This window comes from Gobio gobio (genome assembly GCF_949357685.1).
Source record: "Gobio gobio genome assembly, chromosome: 19".
Classification (NCBI taxonomy): Eukaryota; Metazoa; Chordata; class Actinopteri; order Cypriniformes; family Gobionidae; genus Gobio; species Gobio gobio.
In genome coordinates this window covers 27,047,310-27,067,927 of record NC_137112.1, presented here as the reverse complement: position 1 = coordinate 27,067,927, position 20,618 = coordinate 27,047,310, and the positions used below count along the sequence as shown (strand labels likewise).

General features: G+C 41.7%; 1 protein-coding gene across 1 annotated transcript in view; it reads right to left on the bottom strand.

Annotated features, from left to right (window-relative positions):
- LOC307143504 (uncharacterized protein) overlaps window positions 1-20,618 on the bottom strand; it is a 237,884-nt gene that overhangs the window by 88,025 nt on the left and 129,241 nt on the right. Inside the window, exons 9-11 of the mRNA XM_079845129.1 lie at window positions 16,512-16,611; window positions 5,946-6,004; window positions 5,426-5,490 (exon numbers count right to left, since the gene is read on the bottom strand). Of these exons, the coding sequence (XP_079701255.1) occupies window positions 5,426-5,490; window positions 5,946-6,004; window positions 16,512-16,611 (224 nt within the window). The remainder of the gene's footprint in view (window positions 1-5,425; window positions 5,491-5,945; window positions 6,005-16,511; window positions 16,612-20,618) is intronic.

The following is a 20,618-nucleotide window of genomic DNA, read 5'->3' as shown; positions in this document are numbered from 1 at the left end:
CTTGTAATTCAGTTCACTTGGTTCTTTTGGCCCCAAAAAAAGAAAAAGATACATTAAGTCCTGATTCGCTTAGCGTTTAATCCGTCATGTCTTTGGTCTGTGTTGCATTCATATAATTCATTCAGACTGTACCAGAGTTCATTTGGAAGAGGACGGAGACCCACTTTTTCAGGGGTTTCGGTCCACCTGTTTGGTGCAAACCAGGTTTCTACTAACAGAGAAATCATACTAGAGTTTTTTTAATCAAACGAAATCTGCCTAAGTGGACCATCCTGTCACTGCTGAGTAAACAGCGTGTGATTATGGGTGCTTCTCAAATGGAAGGCAGCATTCTTCCTAGTCCAGGCCTTCTGAGGCTTGTAGGCTAGAGTCCTTCTCAGCAAATAAATGCTAGAATGAGACATTCAAGTAAGTGCTAGGGATGTGCACAAATAGTCGAATATTCGATCTGTAATTAATATTCGAAAAATAAAAATTTGCCCATGCGCACCTGCAGCCTGTTCCGTAATGACGTTCTGGGTTGAATAAGACTGGAAAGTTCAGATGCGGGAGAGAGAGCTGATGTTGTGCTGCTTCCTTTGCCAAACCGCGTGATCGCCCTATTTAAGCTCTGCCATGAGCGTGGCAAGCACTGACGAGAAGGGCTCCAGCCATGCGTCTAGAGCCCTGTGCACGTCCTGATGTCCAGCCAGTCGCTGATAAGCCGTGTCTTGTTTGTACTTCCTTTAACATTTTGTTGATCTATGTTTGTTTGTTTATGTTTGTTTATTTTCATTAACTTTTTTTTGGTTTCAGTTTATCTGAATCCTTTATCTGTTGCCTGCTGCAGAAGGTGATGCGTGAGTCGTGCAGTAACCTAGCCTGACAAGCCAGACCCACATCAAGATGTTGGGTCTGGGAACACACCATTGGCAGGGCTCAATCCGAGGGGCGGGATAAACGGTTGTCTTTCAAATTCCCTCTGCACGCAATAGGATAGCGCTACAACCAACCAGAGCAACGAAGAAGGTGAAGCGGAGCTAGTTGATAAGCTTTTCTGTGAGAAAAGTTTAATCTTAACTCCAAGTCTTCCAGAGTCGCGGCAAAAGCCGATTCGAAAGACCGCTGTTCGCCAGCTTCTTTGTTTACAAGTAGCATGTGGAACTGCGGCAACTCTGTGGTCATTATTTATGTTAAGCCTGCCCACAGACTCTAAACACGATGTGATTGGCCTGACCAGAGTTTGGTTTTTCCAGCTCGCAAGCCAACGGAGTGTTGCTAGACTACCCGGCTGCAAATTAGATTTGCTGCGGCTAGGGTGCGTTTAGATTTCCAGGCTAGCAGTTACCAATAAACAGTTGAAACTGCCTTTTTGCCTCGCGTGTCCTTATGTTGCTCACCCCCTTCGCTAACGAGCACTTAAAAAGCGGCTTCGCAACACCATGATAAATCCCAAGCACTAAAACTCTCAGTTAAAACTAAATGCACTGGGTGGTGTGTGGAGCGCGTTAAGTTGATTGTATTTGATCACAATGTTGTCGTCAGCCACGTGGTTTGGAATTACATAGATGAAAATGATCTTACAAAATGCAGTTACTTTTGATCAAATGAATTAATGAAACAGAGTTATCATAATATCACCACCACAATGAGAAATCACATGAAATCTAAACACCAGGCAAATGAGGAAAGACAGCTGTCCATCACTGCAATGCACGACTGCAGGTAAGAGCAGCTGTACCCGCGAGTGAGTCGAGAAGATTGATCTCGAGACTTATGCTTCTTTAAGTTTTGTAGAAAGAGACAGGTTTAGAACAGAAAACACAACGTGCTGTTAGAAACTTTGTTTAGCACACCATTATCTTTGTGTCTCTGCAAAAGAAAACCTTAAGTTATAACGTACGTGTGTTGTGTAAAATGCTTAATCGTAAGCTTGTTCAGAAAATGGTGAAAAAAACTATAACGTCCTTCTCATTAAACGTCATTTAAATAAACAAACATTCGAATATTCGTTTTTTTATGAGCCTAAATATTCTAATACAATTTGTTTTTTTAAAGTGCCCATCCCTAGTAAGTGCACATTGCTGCGTCAAACACGTTCCCGCCCCCTCGGTCACAACATGAGAGTACTTTTAAAACTTAAAGTGATAGTTCACCCAAAAATAAAAATTACCCCATGATTTACTAACCCTCAAGCCATCCTAGGTGTTTATGACATTCTTTTTTTCAGCCGAATACAATCAGAGTTATATGAAAATATTTCCTGGCTTTTCCAAGCATTATAATGGCTTTGAAGCCCAAAAAGAGTGTATCCATCCATAATAAAAGTAATCCACACGGCTCCTGGGGGTTAATAAAGGTTTTCTGAAGCGAACCAATGTTTTTTTTTGGTAAGAAAATTATCCATATTTAACACGTAATGAAGTAAAATATCTAGCTTCCGGTGGACCGCCTTCTGTATTCAACTTATGATGACGACATCGGACGTAGCGTAAGCCTTTTAAACTCCGAGAGGCGTTACACTTTCTTCAAAAGTTGAATACGGAAGAGGGTCCACCGGAAGCTAGATATTTAACATTATAACATGTTATATATATTTCTTACAAAGACTCGCTTCAGAAGGCCTGTATTAACCCCCCGGAGCCGTGTGGATTACCTTTATAATGGATGGATGTACTTTTTTCGTCTTAAAATTTTGGACTGCCATTCAATGCCATTATAATGCTTGGATTAGCCAGGACATTTTTTAATATAACTACGATTGTATTCATCTGAAAGAAGAATACCATATACACTCACCTAAAGGATTATTAGGAACACCTGTTCAATTATCTAATCAAACAATCACATGGCAGTTGCTTCAATGCATTTAGGGGTTTGGTCCTGGTCAAGACAATCTCCTGAACTCCACACTGAATGTCAGAATGGGAAAGAAAGGTGATTTAAGCAATTTTGAGCGTGGCATGGTTGTTGGTGCCAGACGGGCCGGTCTGAGTATTTCACAATCTGCTCAGTTACTGAGATTTTCACACGCAACCATTTCTAGGGTTTACAAAGAATGGTGTGAAAAGGAAAAAAACATCCAGTATGCGGCAGTCCTGTGGGCGAAAATGTCTTGTTGATGCTAGAGGTCAGAGGAGAATGGGCCGACTGATTCAAGCTGATAGAAGAGCAACTTTGACTGAAATAACTCGTTACAACCGAGGTGTGCAGCAAAGCATTTGTGAAGCCACAACACGCACAACCTTGAGGCGGATGGGCTGCAACAGCAGAAGACCCCACCGGGTACCACTCATCTCCACAACAAATAGGAAAAAGAGGCTACAATTTGGACGAGCTCACCAAAATTGGACAGTTGAAGACTGGAAAAATGTTGCCTGGTCTGATGAGTCTCGATTTCTGTTGAGACATTCAGATGGTAGAGTCAGAATCTGGCATAAACAGAATGAGAACATGGATCCATCATGCCTTGTTAGCACTGTGCAGGCTGGTGGTGGTGGTGTAATGGTGTGGGGGATGTTTTCTTGGCACACTTTAGGCCCCTTAGTGCCAATTGGGCATCGTTTAAATGCCACGGCCTACCTGAGCATTGTTTCTGACCATGTCCATCCCTTTATGACCACCATGTACCATCCTCTGATGGCTACTTCCAGCAGGATAATGTACCATGTCACAAAGCTTGAATCATTTCAAATTGGTTTCTTGAACATGACAATGAGATCACTGTACTAAAATGGCCCCCACAGTCACCAGATCTCAACCCAATAGAGCATCTTTGGGATGTGGTGGAACGGGAGCTTCGTGCCCTGGATGTGCATCCCACAAATCTCCATCAGCTGCAAGATGCTATCCTATCAATATGGGCCAACATTTCTAAAGAATGCTTTCAGCACCTTGTTGAATCAATGCCACGTAGAATTAAGGCAGTTCTGAAGGCGAAAGGGGGTCAAACACAGTATTAGTATGGTGTTCCTAAAAACCCTTTTGGTGAGTGTACACCTACGATGGCTTGAGGGTGAGTAAATTATGGGATCATTTTGGGTGAACTATCCCTTGTATTACAAATCTTTAGATTAACTGGCTTTTAATTAATGCAATACAGGTCTCCCCAGTGGCTTACATTATTTAGAGTTAAGTGATTATTTAAAGCAAAACAAAAGATAACATCTATGCTTTCATGCCCGAAAACATTATTTTTGTCTTACATTTCATAATAAACTCAGACAAGCTCAGTACCGAGCTTTATTCCGTCAGTTTATTTTCGTGAATTGGAATGTGTACAAAGGATTGTAGGCGATTTAAGGCTGCAAAGGATACATCCGGTGCATCCTTTAAAACAGGCCGAATGAAGGACTCAAAACATAGGCTGCCTTCCAAGTATCCTTCAAATTGAGATGGCCTTCAGCAATGTAGAATGATGACTTGGAAGCAGAGATATGCAGCCTTCGTAGCATGCAGCCTTCCGTTTGAGAAACACCCTATGTGTTGTCACAAGTCTTCAGATAACAACAGATCTAGCCGGAATGGAAAGTTGATTGTCAAACACAAGTTGAAACACTGTCTGCCATCAGTGGAAGAGCATAAGTCTCAGTGATATGAGAAAAAGACAAAGTTCTGCCATAGTGGCAGGGATTCAGCAGTGCATTCTGGGTCTACGAAGAGGCTGACATGAGATCTCATCTCCAGTAGCCGTCTCTTTTCATCTCATCTGCTCCAACATAATTGCTTTGGGCCTCCTGAGTAACATAGTGCTGATTGGTAACTCAATAACTTCTTTACAGATGATTAGATGAAACGTCAGTGTGTTGGAGAGTTTTTCAGGGTGTGCTAAAATCAGAAAGACATCAGGGATGGAGGACAAGCGGGCGGCTCAGGGGGGAGACGAGCTGCGGACGTCTGCATGTACTTGAGATGGAAGTCTTTCGGTTCAGCTCTTTCTGGGTCATTTTAAAAACGGTAAGTGCTTTTGCTGTGACAAATGATCCGGGAGGGCTTTGTATTGTCAACTTTAAACTTGACAGTAGTCCTACATTTAAATTAAACTGAAGGACACATCACCTTTGTAACAAAAGATAACTTAGCTGTCTTCATATTGACTCCATCTAGTTGATGGTGCATAATAATTAAAAAAAGCATCAAAGGATAGTTCACCGAAAAAAATCTATTTAAAAGGCTTGGGATATAGCACACAAGTGGGATGCTTTTTTGGTAATTATATGGAGCTTTTTGTCATTTTTGGATCTCCTTTCATTGAATGGAATAAAAGCTGTGTCAATATTCCATTTTGCATAGAAGAATGCAATTCATACATGTGTGTAATGACATAAGGCTGAGCACAAGTTGACAGAATTGTCATTTTGGATTAACCATTTCTTTAAATGGCATACATATAACAATGATTATAAAAAAAGCACTTATATTTGTAATAAAACAAATCTTAACTTACCATAATATATTTAAGAGTGTGCATGTGGCAAGTCCTCCTAGTACAGCTCTTCTGAACCATAAGACCTGTCCAAAATACTTTCATTACAATTTAGAATTCTCATGACACAGTTCAATGCACAACGAAAGGAATGGCCCCACTTTATATTAGGTGGCCTTAACTACTATGTACTTGCGTTAAAACTGTGTTCAAATTGTATTGCAAAACACCTTTGCTGATATTAAGGTGGGATACAGGTAGGGTTAGGGACAGGTGTGGTGGTATGGGTAAGTTTAAGGGTAGGGTTAGGTGTAAGGGAAGTGTCAACTGTGTAGTTACAAATGTAACTACAGAAATTAATTACAGATGTAATTACATGCAGGTATTTTTTTAAATGTAAGTACAATGTAAAAACATGTATGTACACAATAAGTGCATTGTATCAAATTATTAATTAAAATGTTAGTACATAGTAGTTAAGGCCACCTAATATAAAGTGGTTCCAAAGGGATTAATATGATATTAATTATAATAAAATTACCTGTGTTTTAACATGGGAGATTTCTGAAAATAAAAAAGGCATGACGTTGACAATCCCACCTGATTGGGAGAAACATATTAATCAAGATAATGTTGACATTTCTGAACCAATGTAAACTGACAATGTGCATTTTTTTTTTAGCTTCATGGGCTACCTATACTTACCAGCAGTATTTTTGAATATAATAAAACCAGATAATTTGGATATCACAAATTGAAACACATTTTTGGTTGTCTCACAAAACATTTACAGCGATTTATCAAATTCATAAACTGGCTGCAAAGTGTTAAATAAACAATTTAGGTTCATTCCTCTGGCCTGCTTAATAAATATAATAATAATTTTCCCACAACTACAAATACACTTTTCAGGAACAATTTGTAACTAAAGCAGTAAGCAATGAAATACTTATTGGAAATGGTTAAGGGGTATTTTAAGACATTATGTGAATACAATAAAAATTAGGGATGCACAACATTATCGGTATGACATTGGAATCGGCTGATAAACGCTTAAAATAAAAAAATCGGTATCGGCCGATATAAAAAAATGTATGTTGCCGATATGATAACGTGTTGATATGCGCCTGCAATAACTCACGTGTGCAAGGAGTGCTATATGTGATAAGTGATAAGTGATAAGATGAGAAATGATGTGATAAGATCATGTCAGCAGAATGGTCCTTCTTGAAGTGAACTTGTATGTTAACAAGCAAAAACAATGATGATATAATAAAATCACAAGCATGACACTTGTAAATTAAATACTTTTATGTACAGTTTATTAATCTGTAATAAAATTTTATGAAATGGATGATGAAAAATAATCCAAGGAGCTCTAAAATAATTGTAGATTTTTTTATTTGAAGCTAAAGACAGCATCAACTGATTTCATGTCACCTCACTTCATGTGCACAAACGTTATATCTAAAAATAAAATATTTAGAGTAAAACTGCATCTGTCTGGGGTGAAAAATTACTGATTTTATTATTGTTATTTTAAGAACTTTTAATATACTCATATTATAAAAAATAACTTTATTAACCTTTATTTATCTTTAACAAGTATCCTTTTGGTAAGGAGACCTCAGAAATCTGAAACCAGAATAAAGAAAAAAAGTTTTTGCACCAAAATGGTGTTGTTTCCAAACAAAGGGAAAAAATAAACGTATATCGGTTCGGTATCGTTATCAGCATCGGCCAAAATAAGTTGAAAAATATCTGCAAAAATCCAATATCGTGCATCCCTAATAAAAATGTAAAAAAATTCATAAATATAGTATTTTTTTTAAATATTAAATTAAATGATCTTGTCAAATAATATTCTTCATTAGACTAACTATAAACTGTTTAGAGTTTCCATATACCGTAGCAACTTGCCACATTCATTTAAAACTTGTGGTGACAGTAGTGAGTTTATTGGCATTTTAAAATGGCTTCAAATGAAGCTCATCCAATCAGAAATAGTCTAAATGAAACTGCCCATTTTAAAAGTCTACTCTCAGTGTTAGTAACCCTTATAAAAATCTAGGGAATCGAGAGCATCTCTACAAATGTTCTCTTAAAAGTGCTGACAGTCACAACTGTGTTTTCTCTTGCACCAAATGAAAATCATCAGTAAGATAAATACGAACGAGGAGCAGGGGACTAAACCCGGTACATTACAACAGATGGCGCACAGCGAAAGGTAAGAGCCCTTGTAATTGCAGATGCTCCCAAGAGCCCAGAGCCGGGTTTCAGACAAATAAACCAAACGGTGGGCCCTTGTGAGACTGCTCCACTTTTTGTACCTATTCTACAGCATCTGCATTAACCAAGCAGTTACTAACAACTCTGTGACCACAGCACAGTATGCTGACGTGCATTATAAGCGTTTTTTTTGTTTTTATAAAATGCTCTTGGTTTGATACCGGGCCAGCTCATTCCCTTCTTGTCAGCTGGACCGGAGTCAGATAGACTCCCCTAGCTGTCACTATAAACAAAGCCTGGCCTTGTGACTTCATAAAAGCAGACGCCCATTAGGTGCCTAGAGGTTCCACAGGGGCATGTGCTGGGTCCTTTAAAAAAGCCGTTGAGCAAGCAGCTGTCTATTCAAAGGTGTCACAGTGGCTTTGGCTGTAAATGAGAGCAAGGCGATGTGTGAGACTCTCGCAGGCGGATTTTGTTTGTTCTGTTGACAGGAGCCTCCTGCGGGCCAGCGAGGTTTGGCTGCCTCAGGACCTTACAGCTCTGAGTGTGGCAGCCAATTAACAGGATTAGAGAGAGGGACAGAGAGAGAATTCCCTGGACTCCTGGCTAACATCTACATTGTCACAGTGATAAGGTTCGAGAGGTACTTTCATTAACTGCTCAGCACACGAGCTGCGATGAACATACACTGGTGTCTCTATAGTTTCCAAATCTCTTTACTTCACTAAACCCAAACAAACCACACCACACACTACTGCCCACACACTACAAGAACAGTGAAACCAAACACATCATCAGAAAGCATTTGGACACTTCAAGTTCAACTTAAAAATGCATGAATATCATGCCTTTACATAAAATAAAAATCCAATTGCTACTCATTTTAAGACACAAATAGGGTTGTGTAGCGAAACCCGGTGCCATACCTATATAACCGGTATGTAACCAGACCGAATCAGAACGCAGATTTCGGTGCCTCATTTTGGTGCCACTTATTTCCAACTATGCTTTCGCGCTCTGGCTGGCACCGAGCCAGAGATGGACACGTTCAGCAGCGCTTGTCACATATCACAACTTTTCAGTGTTTTCAACCACATAATGTTTATTTTAGGTTTCAGACATTTAAATGATGTCTGTGGAAGCGGCAATAACAATCCTTTCAGTTATAATTTGACTACGTGTCTTATTTATATCAGATACACATTATATAGTTAAATATATAGTTTACTCTATTCTTCTCCCAGTTCACCGGTCACTTACTTTCATGCATTTTGTGAAACGTGGATAAAGTTATGTGATTTAAATCCAACAGATCCGATTCTCTGAATTGCAGCGCGCCGCAAACTAACATGGCGGCGCCCATCACGCATTATAGATCACCTAACATGATGGTTTTAAATGACAAAACACATTCACTTACATATATCTGAAAATCAGATCATGTTAGCTTCGAAGCGTTATGAATCAGTGAGTCGATTCAGCGGTTTGGATCGCCAAAGTCACTTGATTTCAGCTGTTTGAATCATGATTCGACTCGCTGTTTCATAGCGCTCCGAAGCTTCATGATGCAGGGTTTTGAAATCGGTCATCACTACACAAGTCGTTATTTATTTAGTTATTTTTTGCGCACAAAAACTATTCTCGTTGCTTCATAAAGTTATTGTAGAACCACTGTAGTGAGATGGACTTTGTAACGACGTCTTTAGTACCTTTTATGGGTCTTGAGAGTGTAAAGAACATTGTGCAAATGGAGGCCTTTCTGAGCCATCGGATTTCAACTAAAATATCTTCATTTGTGTTCCGAAGATGAACGGAGGTCTTACGGGTGTCGAACGACATGAGGTTAAGTAATTAATGACAGAATTTTCATTTTTGGGTGAACTAACCCTTTAAATGGTTAAATACACAAAAAAGATATCAAAATGCCTATGTAAATAGTTGAGAAAGATTACATGTTGTGTAACAGTATACTGGATCTGTGCATCTGTCATGTTAATCAAAGAAGAAAAGACACTCTCTGCCCATGACTGAATAACCTTTGTAACTTTAATTGTAAGCATTAATCTGTATTTAATTTTTCCAATGAAGAATATCCAGTGTTATTTTACATTTGATTACATTAATTTATGTAGTATTTCTTACCTGAATACTAGCCTAATGTTAGACCTACCTGAAAAACGAAAAGCCGTGTTTATTTCATATCTCTCTTTATTCTATTACATTTATTTCTGCTGTTGTTTGCAATTTGTTTTTGTCCTTAATTTATTACTGACTTTTTACTTGTGCTTTTATTTTATAAATTTAGTTAAAAGATTCAAATAAAGCAACAAAATTACTAGGGCTGGGTAAAAAATATAGATTTCTCGATTTTAATCGATTCTCACTTTTACAAAACAATATCGATTATTAAATCCCAAGAATCGATTAGTCTATTTTTTGAATTCTTGAATACCGTTTTTGCGCTATTGCGTGAGTTCGCTCTGCCGCTCAGCTCAGCTCAAGAGAACCAGCAGCGTGGAGCAAACATGAACGGATCTTCTCTTCCGCCTTAATACCAGTAACAGCGCGAAATAAACACGAATGAGCTTCTGAAAGTGTTAAAAGATACAGGACAACTTACCGAAATCTGTATCATGTCACATAGAATCGCTCAATCAGTGTTTCAACCGCAGAAAGATGTAAGTAAAACGGCTTACAAGTAAACAATGTCACGTAGCGCCACAGTTACCTCAGAAAAAACATATCCAGTGTCCATAAACTCGTTAGTCAGCTAGAAAAATTAACTCTTCTTAGCTTAGAGAGGAGCATTTTGCTAATTATTTGCACCACATTACATAGGCTATTCATTGTCAATGTTCTTCAATATTTAATAAATCTGGCAAGTTTTTATGCCACCCTTTAAATGTTTATATGTCAAAAAAACTAATTGGAGTAGAATTATGATTATGTAATCGTAAAGTTAATATTATAACTTTATTATTATATTTAAAGAGCACCTATCATGGCATTTAAAATGTTCCAAATATTGTTTTAGAAGTCCCCAACAACAGTTTTGCATGCATGCAATGACAAAAAAGACTTTAGTTTTCTTATAATATGCATTTATTTTTACCTGTTTTGACAGCGATTCTCAAATGATTCCTTTAGTGATTCACTTTTCAAAACCCCGCCTTTACGTGACGCTAATCTGCGGTGATTGGTCAGATGACCCAGTCAGTTGTGATTGGTATAGTCTGTGCAGATATTCTCGGAAACGGAACGCCCATCAAAGTCTTATAATGACAGTAATTTGTTAATATGTGTCAGGAGTTATGAATATGAAAACCGCGTCGGTACTGTTTGATTGTAATATGAGCCTCAGCTGATCTCATTCATAAAAAAACTCCTCTATTCTCCTCACGAAGACTCGCGACAAATCAACATCCCTCAGGGCTTTTAGTTCAAAAGTGTGCAGATGAGGAGACATATTGATAGATTCTCATATGTCTGTGTCAAATTTCTAAACAGAGGAGTATTTTTTATTCAATACTTCCTCAAAATGCGCAGATGTCTCTTATTTGTTGTTTTCAATTCATACTGGCAGCCGGAGGGCGCTCTGTGCACATGTAATCCATATATGGTACAGACAGACGAAGAAGATACCATGTGCCATAATAAAAGTCCATAATAAAAGCTTCCTGAGATCGCGAAACATACATTTGACGACTAATAATAAACACTCAATCGCGACGATGTATGGTTTGTCTTCAAGACACTTAGTCTTCAAATGCTCATCCTTGGGCAGATGAAAAAAGTTTGCTTTTGAGTCGCACTTCAGAACACAGCGTCTCGTCGCCATGATGTTTTCTAGTTTTCACTGGCGTCTTGGAGCGCAATAAGTGGGCGTATCGTATTCAAATAACTTGACAAGTTGACGTCATCTAGTCAGAGAAAAAGCTTCGGTCTTCTAACGATTCTTAAAAATGACTCCGAGTCGACTCTTACTTTTGAAAGAAAATAACTATATATACGGTGCACTGTCATATTTCAAGCTATCACAGGATGTTTTTGTTCACTTAGATCTATGTTACACACTACATGAAAGGTAAATTTCAAAATTCCATGATAGGTGCTCTTTAAAAAAAAACAAAATTTAGTGTAATTTAAGTGTTTGTATAAAAATCAGTTAATTTTTACCTTCAATATTAGTAGGCTAATGTAGTATCAACTGACTAACATAGTTTACAACATTAGTTCAGAAATTCATTTTCCTTGAGAAAATGTTCCATGTATTATACCTGATACATATCCCAAATAATCGATATTGAATTGAATCGAAAAGAATCGAAAATCGAATCGACAGCTTGTGAATCGAAATCTAATCGAATTGTGAAATTTGTGTCAATACCCAGCCCTAAAAATTACCCAATATTGCAACAAAATTACCCAACTTATCAAAATGATGAGATAATAAAAGTATGACAGTATATATGCCATTTTCCCCGTGGTATCGAAAATGGTATCGGAACACACATTTCAAAGGAAAATAACTGGCTGTAACATTGTTTTTCATAGAAACAAGTATGTGAACTCAGCATGTTTCCTAAATATTTGCAAACATATTATGGTATTTTGATGCTTTTGTACAGTCAAAAACGTCTCGGTTACGGATGTAACCCTCGTTCCCTGAGGAGGGAACGGAGACGTAACGTTAGTGACTAACGAATGGGGGTTTCGCTTAGAAGCCTATCATCTTCGAGCTTAGAGAAAACGCCCAATGGCGTGCCAATGCCATGGGCATGCGGAATTTGCATACGTGACTCCGCCTCACTGCGTGAGTATATAAGGAAGTACGTGGCAATATCGCATTATGTTACCTGCTTGAGGAGCCAAACTGAACTCCGCGTTCCAGGTAGCACAGCTGACGTGGCAAAGGGACGTTACGTCTCCATTCCCTCCTCAGGGAACGAGGGTTACATCCGTAACCGAGACGTTCCCTTTCGTTCAGTCACTATGACGTAACGTTAGTGACTAACGAATGGGGGTCCCAATAAAATCACGCCACTCAGCTGTCTTCCAGTGCCCTGCGTAAGTGCGAGTACCCTGTCGTAAGACTAGTACGGACGAAGGACTCCCACTTAACACAGGATACCAAGGTACACTGGGAAGCATATCCCAGTGAGGGAATGCCAAGATGCCTACCCGTGGGGAGGACTTAAGAGACACATATGACCCGATTAGGGGCTGCATATGGAGATCTCTAGGGTACCAGCCGAAGGTGGATTTTTAACCCTAGGGTTGGCGGGGGACACGCCAAGGGAAGAAACCCGCTCGCTGCGGAGACTTATGGTGAAATACACGTGTGGGGGTCGCCGGAGGGGAACCATGCACACGGGGCACCTGGCCGGAGACGAGGGTCTGGGCTCGCTTAGAGGGCAGATACACAGGTATCGGCGTAGGCAGTGCTGGAGGAACTCAGGGCTCTCTGGGAGCTCACCTGAGGGAAAAATTGCACGTATCCAGTCCGAGGAGTGGAGTGGCGAGCAAGCGAAGACACCAGAGCCTGGTCCATTACCGGCCCCTCGGGGGGGCGAGTACATAGTCGGACACTGGCTCCACTCGGAGATTATAGAATCTGGCGAATGTGTTAGGTGTCGCCCAGCCTGCAGCTCTGCAGATGTCTGTTAGCGAGGCGCCATGCGCTAAAGCCCAAGAGGAGGCAACACTCCGAGTGGAGTGTGCCCTCACACCAAGGGGACATGGTCGACCTTGCTGCTGGTAAGCCAAAACAATGGTGTCCACTATCCAGTGAGACAACCTTTGCTTTGAGAGAGCACTTCCCTTCCGCTCTCCACCATAACAGACAAAGAGCTGGTCTGAGGTCCTGAAACACTGTGTCATGTCTACATAGGCGCGGAGAGCGCGTACTGGACAGAGCAATGCCAAGGCTGGGTCTGCCTCCTCCAAAGGCAGCGCTTGCAGGTTCACTACCTGGTCTCTGAAGGGAGTGGTAGGAACCTTGGGCACATATCCAGGCCGGAGTCTCAGGATCACGTGAGAGTTAGCCGGCCCGAACTCCAGGCACGCTTCGTCAACCGAAAATGCCTGCAGGTCCCCGACCCTCTTAAGAGAGGCCAATGCGGTCAGCAGAGCCGTCTTCATCATTCGCATATTTGCGTAGGCCCCGCGGCCAGCTGTGCGCCAGTGCATCCGAGCCGAGGGCGCCCTCGGCGGCGAGTAGACTGAGGCACCTGTGCGGGCGGTGGTGGGGAGGCAGCAGCTGACCGCCGGGGCAAGATATGTTTTATCGCCTCAGTCTGCTTCTGAGCGGCCGAGAACTGTTGGGCGAAGCTCTCGACCGCCCCGCCGAATAGCCCATCCTGGGATATGGGTGCGTCGAGGAACCGGGTTCGCTCGCCGTCCCGCATATCGGCCAGGGTGAGCCATAGGTGTCTCTCCTGGACCACAGTAGTGGACATCACCTGACCCAGGGAGCGGAGAGCGAGGTCGGTGGCGGCACGTAACTCATTGCTGAGTCCTGGATCAGCTCTACCCTCGTGTATGTCGCACAGCAACTGGGCTTGGTAAGCCTGGAGGGTTGCCATGGCATGCAGCGAAGCGGCGGCCTGCCCCGCAGCTCTATAGGTCTTCGCCGCCAGGGACGACGAAAACCTACAGGCCTTGGAGGGGTGCTTTGGGTCACCACGCCAGGTCGAAGCACTCTGAGGACACCGTTGCATCGCAACAGAGCGTTCGACTGGGGGAACCCCAGTGTACCCTTTAGCCGCGGCTCCATCAAGGGCAGAGAAGGCGGAAGAGCTCGCCAAACGGTCGCGGGAAGACAACGGGTTCTTCCAGGACCGTGCGATCTCTTCATGCACCTCGGGAAAGAAAGGTATTGGAGGGGTGGCCGGACGGGTGTCCGGACGCGCCGCCCCCAAAAACCAATCATCCAGCCGCGAGCGCTCAGGTCGGGGCGGAGGGTTCCACTCCAACCCAAGCGTCGTGGCGGCCCGAGAGAGCATGGCTGTCAATTCTGGGTCCGACTCGGGCAATGCTGGCGCACCCGAAGGTGGCAGCACAGCCGAGTCATCATCCTCAGATGACTCCAGCCCACCTTGCGATGCGGCGATAGAAATTTCCTCGTCTTCCGCCGCGCCAAATGCCACAGTCGGGACAGCAGGAGCTGGCCCCGATGTAGACGCTTGAACACGGGGCGGGTCAAGTGTATGAGAGGGGGGTGTGGGCCAAGGCACGAGCGTCGGAGCTTTATTCCACACCGTCACCCTCAAGTCACCCTGGCCACCAGCCAAAGTGCCGCCTCCGGTGGAGACCGCAGATTGGGGTGTGGCAGAGGGGACTCTCGCTCTGGCATCAGCGCGGAGGTCACGGAGTCTCGACCGTAACACTGAGATGATCATGTTCCCGCAGTGAGAACATGAATCATCCACGAGCGCTGCCTGAGCGTGCTGAAAGCCCAAACACGTCACACAGCGCTCGTGCCCATCAGAAGGCGAGAGAAATCTACCGCACCCAGAAGTGCACGGGCGAGACATCCTGAAAAGGACGTGCCACGTGCAAGCTCTTTTGTGAGAGGAAACTTCGCAGTCGATGCCGAAGCGCCCAGGGAAACGCACACCAGCTGTCAAACGGACCACTGCGCAGATCAGCAGGCAGGAAGTATGCGATCACTGGAACGCGCCGTAACACCAACACCGACTGGAAAGCTGCTCGTCTCGAAGAAGCTGACAGAGTCTCAGAAGGCTGTAGGAGTGAAGAGGTAGGTACCCTTGGCTCCGAAAGCAGAACATAATGCGATATTGCCACGTACTTCCTTATATACTCACGCAGTGAGGCGGAGTCACGTATGCAAATTCCGCATGCCCATGGCATTGGCACGCCATTGGGCGTTTTCTCTAAGCTCGAAGATGATAGGCTTCTAAGCGAAACCCCCATTCGTTAGTCACTAACGTTACGTCGTAGTGACTGAACGAAAGGGAACTTACATACAGCACCTTTAACATGAAGTACTAAAGTAACTAAATCTAAAATTACAACTAATAAATACAAATTATAAACAATTTGAGACACAAAAATGACAAAAACACAACAAAATTACTAAAACTTCTACTAAAATAAAGTGGAAACAGAAAATATAAAAACTGTAATAGTATATATAATTGATTAGTGCTAGGTATTGACACATTTTATGATTCGATTTCGGTTTACAAGCTTGCGATTCGATTCAATTCGATTGTTTTGGACATAATACAGTACATGGCAAATTTTCTCAAGGAAAAAAGGAAGTTTTTATAATAAGAAATTTATAATACTAACTTTACAATTACATAATAATGTTTCTACTCCAATTCGTTTTTTATTTTATTTTATATATATACATTTAAATGCTGGCTGTCATAAACAAAACTCCAGAAGGATTTATTTAAACATGCATTAAATATTGAAGAACATTAAAATTATAATCAATATGGAGCACATATTTAGCTAAATGCATTTTTTTTTAGCTGACTAACGAGTTTATGGTCACTGAATTGATACTAGAATAACACGGCTGTGATTTCATTTGAGTGACAGGTTTTATTGCCTAGCCCAGTCCTCGCACTGGTGCACCTGTCATCATAGAAGAGATGTGGTTGCAAAGGGGAAGGAAGTTAAAGAAAAATATTTTAAATAATGATGTCCACTGATAAATAATGTATAATAAACACTGCAATATTCCATAAAAAAATAATTGTTAATCAAATTTTTTATTTGATGGTGACTTTAAAAGCGTTGCAAAAATTCAGTTTGTTCTGAAGCTCCGAAATTGCATTTTTGAGTGTGACATAAGTATCCAAATACTTTTTTGGGGTAAAACAACAAGGGAGGTTTGTCTTACCGAGAGCTACTGTTCCCATTAGAAAAGGTTTCCCGATTTGGGTGAAGTCATTCGTGGTCTCTTGGTGAACTTCTGAACCCACAACAAATGTCACGGCCACCTTGGGGCAAAGAAATTATGACAGGCTGTAAGACGCAAGGCACAGAGCATCCGATGTAATCCAGCCCACCAATAGATTCTCATTTCAAATGACATTTGCAGGGATATACAAAGCAAAGAAAAAGTGCAATGACAAATGTCTTGGTAGTTTCTGTCAAGGGTTACTGTGGAAATGCCTTGAGGGAGCACAACCAAAAAGTGTTTTACCACAAATTGATAGTTTTTAATGTCATGACCACTGAAATTGAGAAAGAGATGAAATACAATATACAATGTGATACAGGATTCAATGTGAGAGATGAGGGAGACAGGGAGTGTGTGTGTGCGAGAGGGAGAACAACAATAGTCCTTGACCTGGATATTTGTGGTGCATGACATGTCTAGCTTACAGCTGAAATAATATTTACAGGCACTATACGATAAACATGCTGCATCATTGGGATAATTTTTTATTAGCTAAATTATTTGAGGTGGCACCGCCATCATGTCAGTGCAATTTTAATCCAGCACAATTAAATCTATTTGTTTAGTATGTGAGAACAACCAAAATAAGCATTCATATGGCCAAGCTACTAGAAAGGCTGGATACAGCTAAAAATCTTGATTTTTATTCACCTTTGTATTCATGCCTTTATTTTTTGTTGTTTACAATCAGAGGAACAAACATCTAAACCAATGCAGTTGTTGTTTGTGCAAAATAATGACTGCAAACAAATATTTGATCATTTTCATTTATATAATGCATCAGTGTATAACTAATAAACTTTGATGCATTTTTACTATTACTACTAATAATAATAGCACAACAACAATACTACTAATTGAATATACAAAATGTATTGACACGAGGAGACTTTCAATGCAGATTTTCTGAAACGATTCATCAAAACGGACAGGTTGAACGGATTCACATAAATGAATCAAACTCTCCAAATCTAACTCAATTGTTCTACTGAAGTGTACTACACTCTTACCTCCTTCTTAACACATCAATGCTTATACTAGTGAGTTGTGATACTAGGAAGTGTGGTGGTACTCTCTTTAGGAAAACAATAGGCAAATAGAAAGCATTTTATCACACCACGCGATTTTAAGAACCACAGCACGAGTGTGTTAAGCCTATAGCCCTACAGCATTGCAATAAGTTAATCTTTATTCAGTAATATTTGAGATAAATATTGCCAATTACCTTATCTATTTGCTCCAACAAAATTATGCCAAAAGAAGCCAGAGCAAAACCAACTGTTGCGCGACTCTGAGATACATGCAGTAACGTTAGTCGCATGTTGTTCCTAAATGAATCAGTGTGAATCAATCACTTATGGAAATGATTCAATGATTCACTCATAATACTCTTGCCGCCACCTACAGGCGTAACGAACAAACACCACCGCTAATGAAACACAAGTGCAGTGTACAGAATACAAATCATGAGCCGTATTATATTAGCATAACCGTGAGCCATATTATATTCTATTATTTGAGCCGTTCCTGTTATACAGTAACTTTTCTGACTCTGTGATATTTACTTACTCATATTTTCTATAAGTCACATATTTATAAGAAATGGCTTAAATTATATGGTCTTCTTTATCACTTAAACAGATATTTTACACACCTTTTTATTAATATATGCATTAAATGTTATCATGTCCTCATGGCAAAGTCAACTTCCACAAGAACTATAAACCATGAAATGATAAAAACATCTAAATATTTTAAAATTGTTATAGACTAGGGCAAACTGCCTCTAATCATGCATATAAATCATGTGAAACTATATATATTTTTTGTTTTGTTTTTACAATTTTCTTCATTTACTGTGTCCCTGAAGTCATCTTCCACCCTGTTAGTAGCCTATGTAGGCTACTTTCTCGACTTCCAAAAAAGACCACAATTCCACTGCGACCATTTTTAGGAAATTACATCATTTGCTGGAATTCAACTATACAAACTGAAGCGTCACCTGTCACTCCTACATTTCTTTTTCTTTTTAGTTTTTGAAATGTTATTAAAAAAAAAACATCTGACATTTATAAAATTTCTGTTTATCTGTAGAAGGTTAGCTATAGCTAAATTTTGATCACTCAAAGAGCTACGGCTAAAACGTTCCACCCTGTTAGTCTATACAGCTGAACTTAGCCCCATCCACAACATTTGAAGTCGGAAAGTTTGGTCTGGACTTGATCCGTTGTGGAGTAACTATACACGAACCAGAGCAGTTTGGACCAATGAAATTGTCAGTGTGGGCTTTATATGATGATGGACAGATGATCAACAGTAACGTAATCATTCGCGTCACCAAAGAGCGCTTGGGTTGAATTCGTTCTAATCCTAAATGGAGAACTTGTTCGTATATGCATTCACCTTTACTATTTCTCTCAGAAATGATGATCGTGTTGGTACTCTGTGTCTCCACAGAGGCATATAAGGACGAGCGACACGAATGAAGGGCGAGAGAGGACCAGGCCTGGATTTTAAGTTGTGTTTTGTTATGTGTGTGCGTGGCAGTCGTCCGTGAGGGGCAATTTGTGTTAATTTATTTTATTAAAGTTGTTGAATGTTCGCCGATTCCCGCCTCCTTCTTCCCACACGAACAAACAACGTTACATTGGTGCCGAAACACGGGAGGAAGGAGGGACATGCTGTCGAAGAGTCCTCGCTGCTGAGGGGGATTGCGGTGCTGAGGAGGTCGGGCAGCGCGGATGGGTGAAGCCCGCGAGGAGCTGCCCGAGGTGGTGGTGCTGGAGCGAGTGAAGATCCGGTGGGACGGAGAGCTCGCTGCCGTGCCCCTGGGTCAAGGTGGGGTGGCTGCCGTCCTAGAGGGAGCGGAGGAGTCGCCGGTGTTCGCCGTGGGCCGGAGCCTGCGTCCATCCGCCATGTAGGGGAGGAGCAGGGAGCTTGCGGGACTCGCTGCCAGCTGCCCTGGATTGGAGGAGCCACCGCCGGCCGCCAGGGGGCGGAGGAGGATCGAGCCGTCCACCGAGCGTCCAGTGCCATCGCATGGCACCGCGAGGAAGAGCCTCTCGCCGGGCTGAGGACCGAGCGGCATTGTGTCAGGGAACCGGACCAGAATTTAAAAAAAAAATCTCCTCTTTTCACTCTCTCGTCCGGTCGCTCTGGTGGTCTCCGTCTCCCGTTCTCTCGTCTCGCCGGCCCATATCCCCGACGCCGAGATTTTGCTCCCTGGGGGGGAGTAGGCGTAGACGCGGGGTACTCCCCGGCCTACGAGGGGTGTTGGGGGTATGTGGCGAGGTGGACGAGCGGGAGACATGGGAGGAGTGAGCAAGATCGGTGTGCGTGATTGAGAATGAGCGTCACCTGCGAGGCACATCGGTCTCGAGTCCTCTCTTGAGGGAGCACGGAGGCATATAAGGATGAGCGACACGAATGAAGGGCGAGAGAGGACCAGGCCTGGATTTTAAGTTGTGTTTTGTTTATGTGTGTGCGCGGCAGTCGTCCGTGAGGGGCTGCCGCTTTTATTTTCATTTTGTGTTCATTTATTTTATTAAAGTTGTTGAATGTTCGCCGGTTCCCGCCTCCTTCTTCCCACACGAACAAACGTTACAGTCCCTAACATACCTTCACGGCCAGTGTCTGAACAACCCATATTTATTATTTTTTGAGTCCCTGAGCTTGACCAATATGTATTCCTGATAGTTAAACATGTCACTATTTTGGTAGAATGCTAAAAACATGAAAAACATTTTTGTTTTTTTTCAAAAATTATGAAGCCAAAATGTTACTGGATAACAGGAATGACCCATTTGCCAGTTAACTAATAGAAAACATAAAACAACACTTTTGCAGCAAAATAGACCGCTCATAATGCATCAAGATCATTCTTTCCGGTGATATGCAGAATGAGAGATTTGGCGCTGTTATTATTGTTCCAGGAAATCACAGGACCTTCCTGTTGTGTTAACCCCAATTCTCACTATAGCCGGATTGCCAGAATAGCCTACATGACTGCCCACGGGAGGACGGTAGTACAGAGCAGAAGGGCTG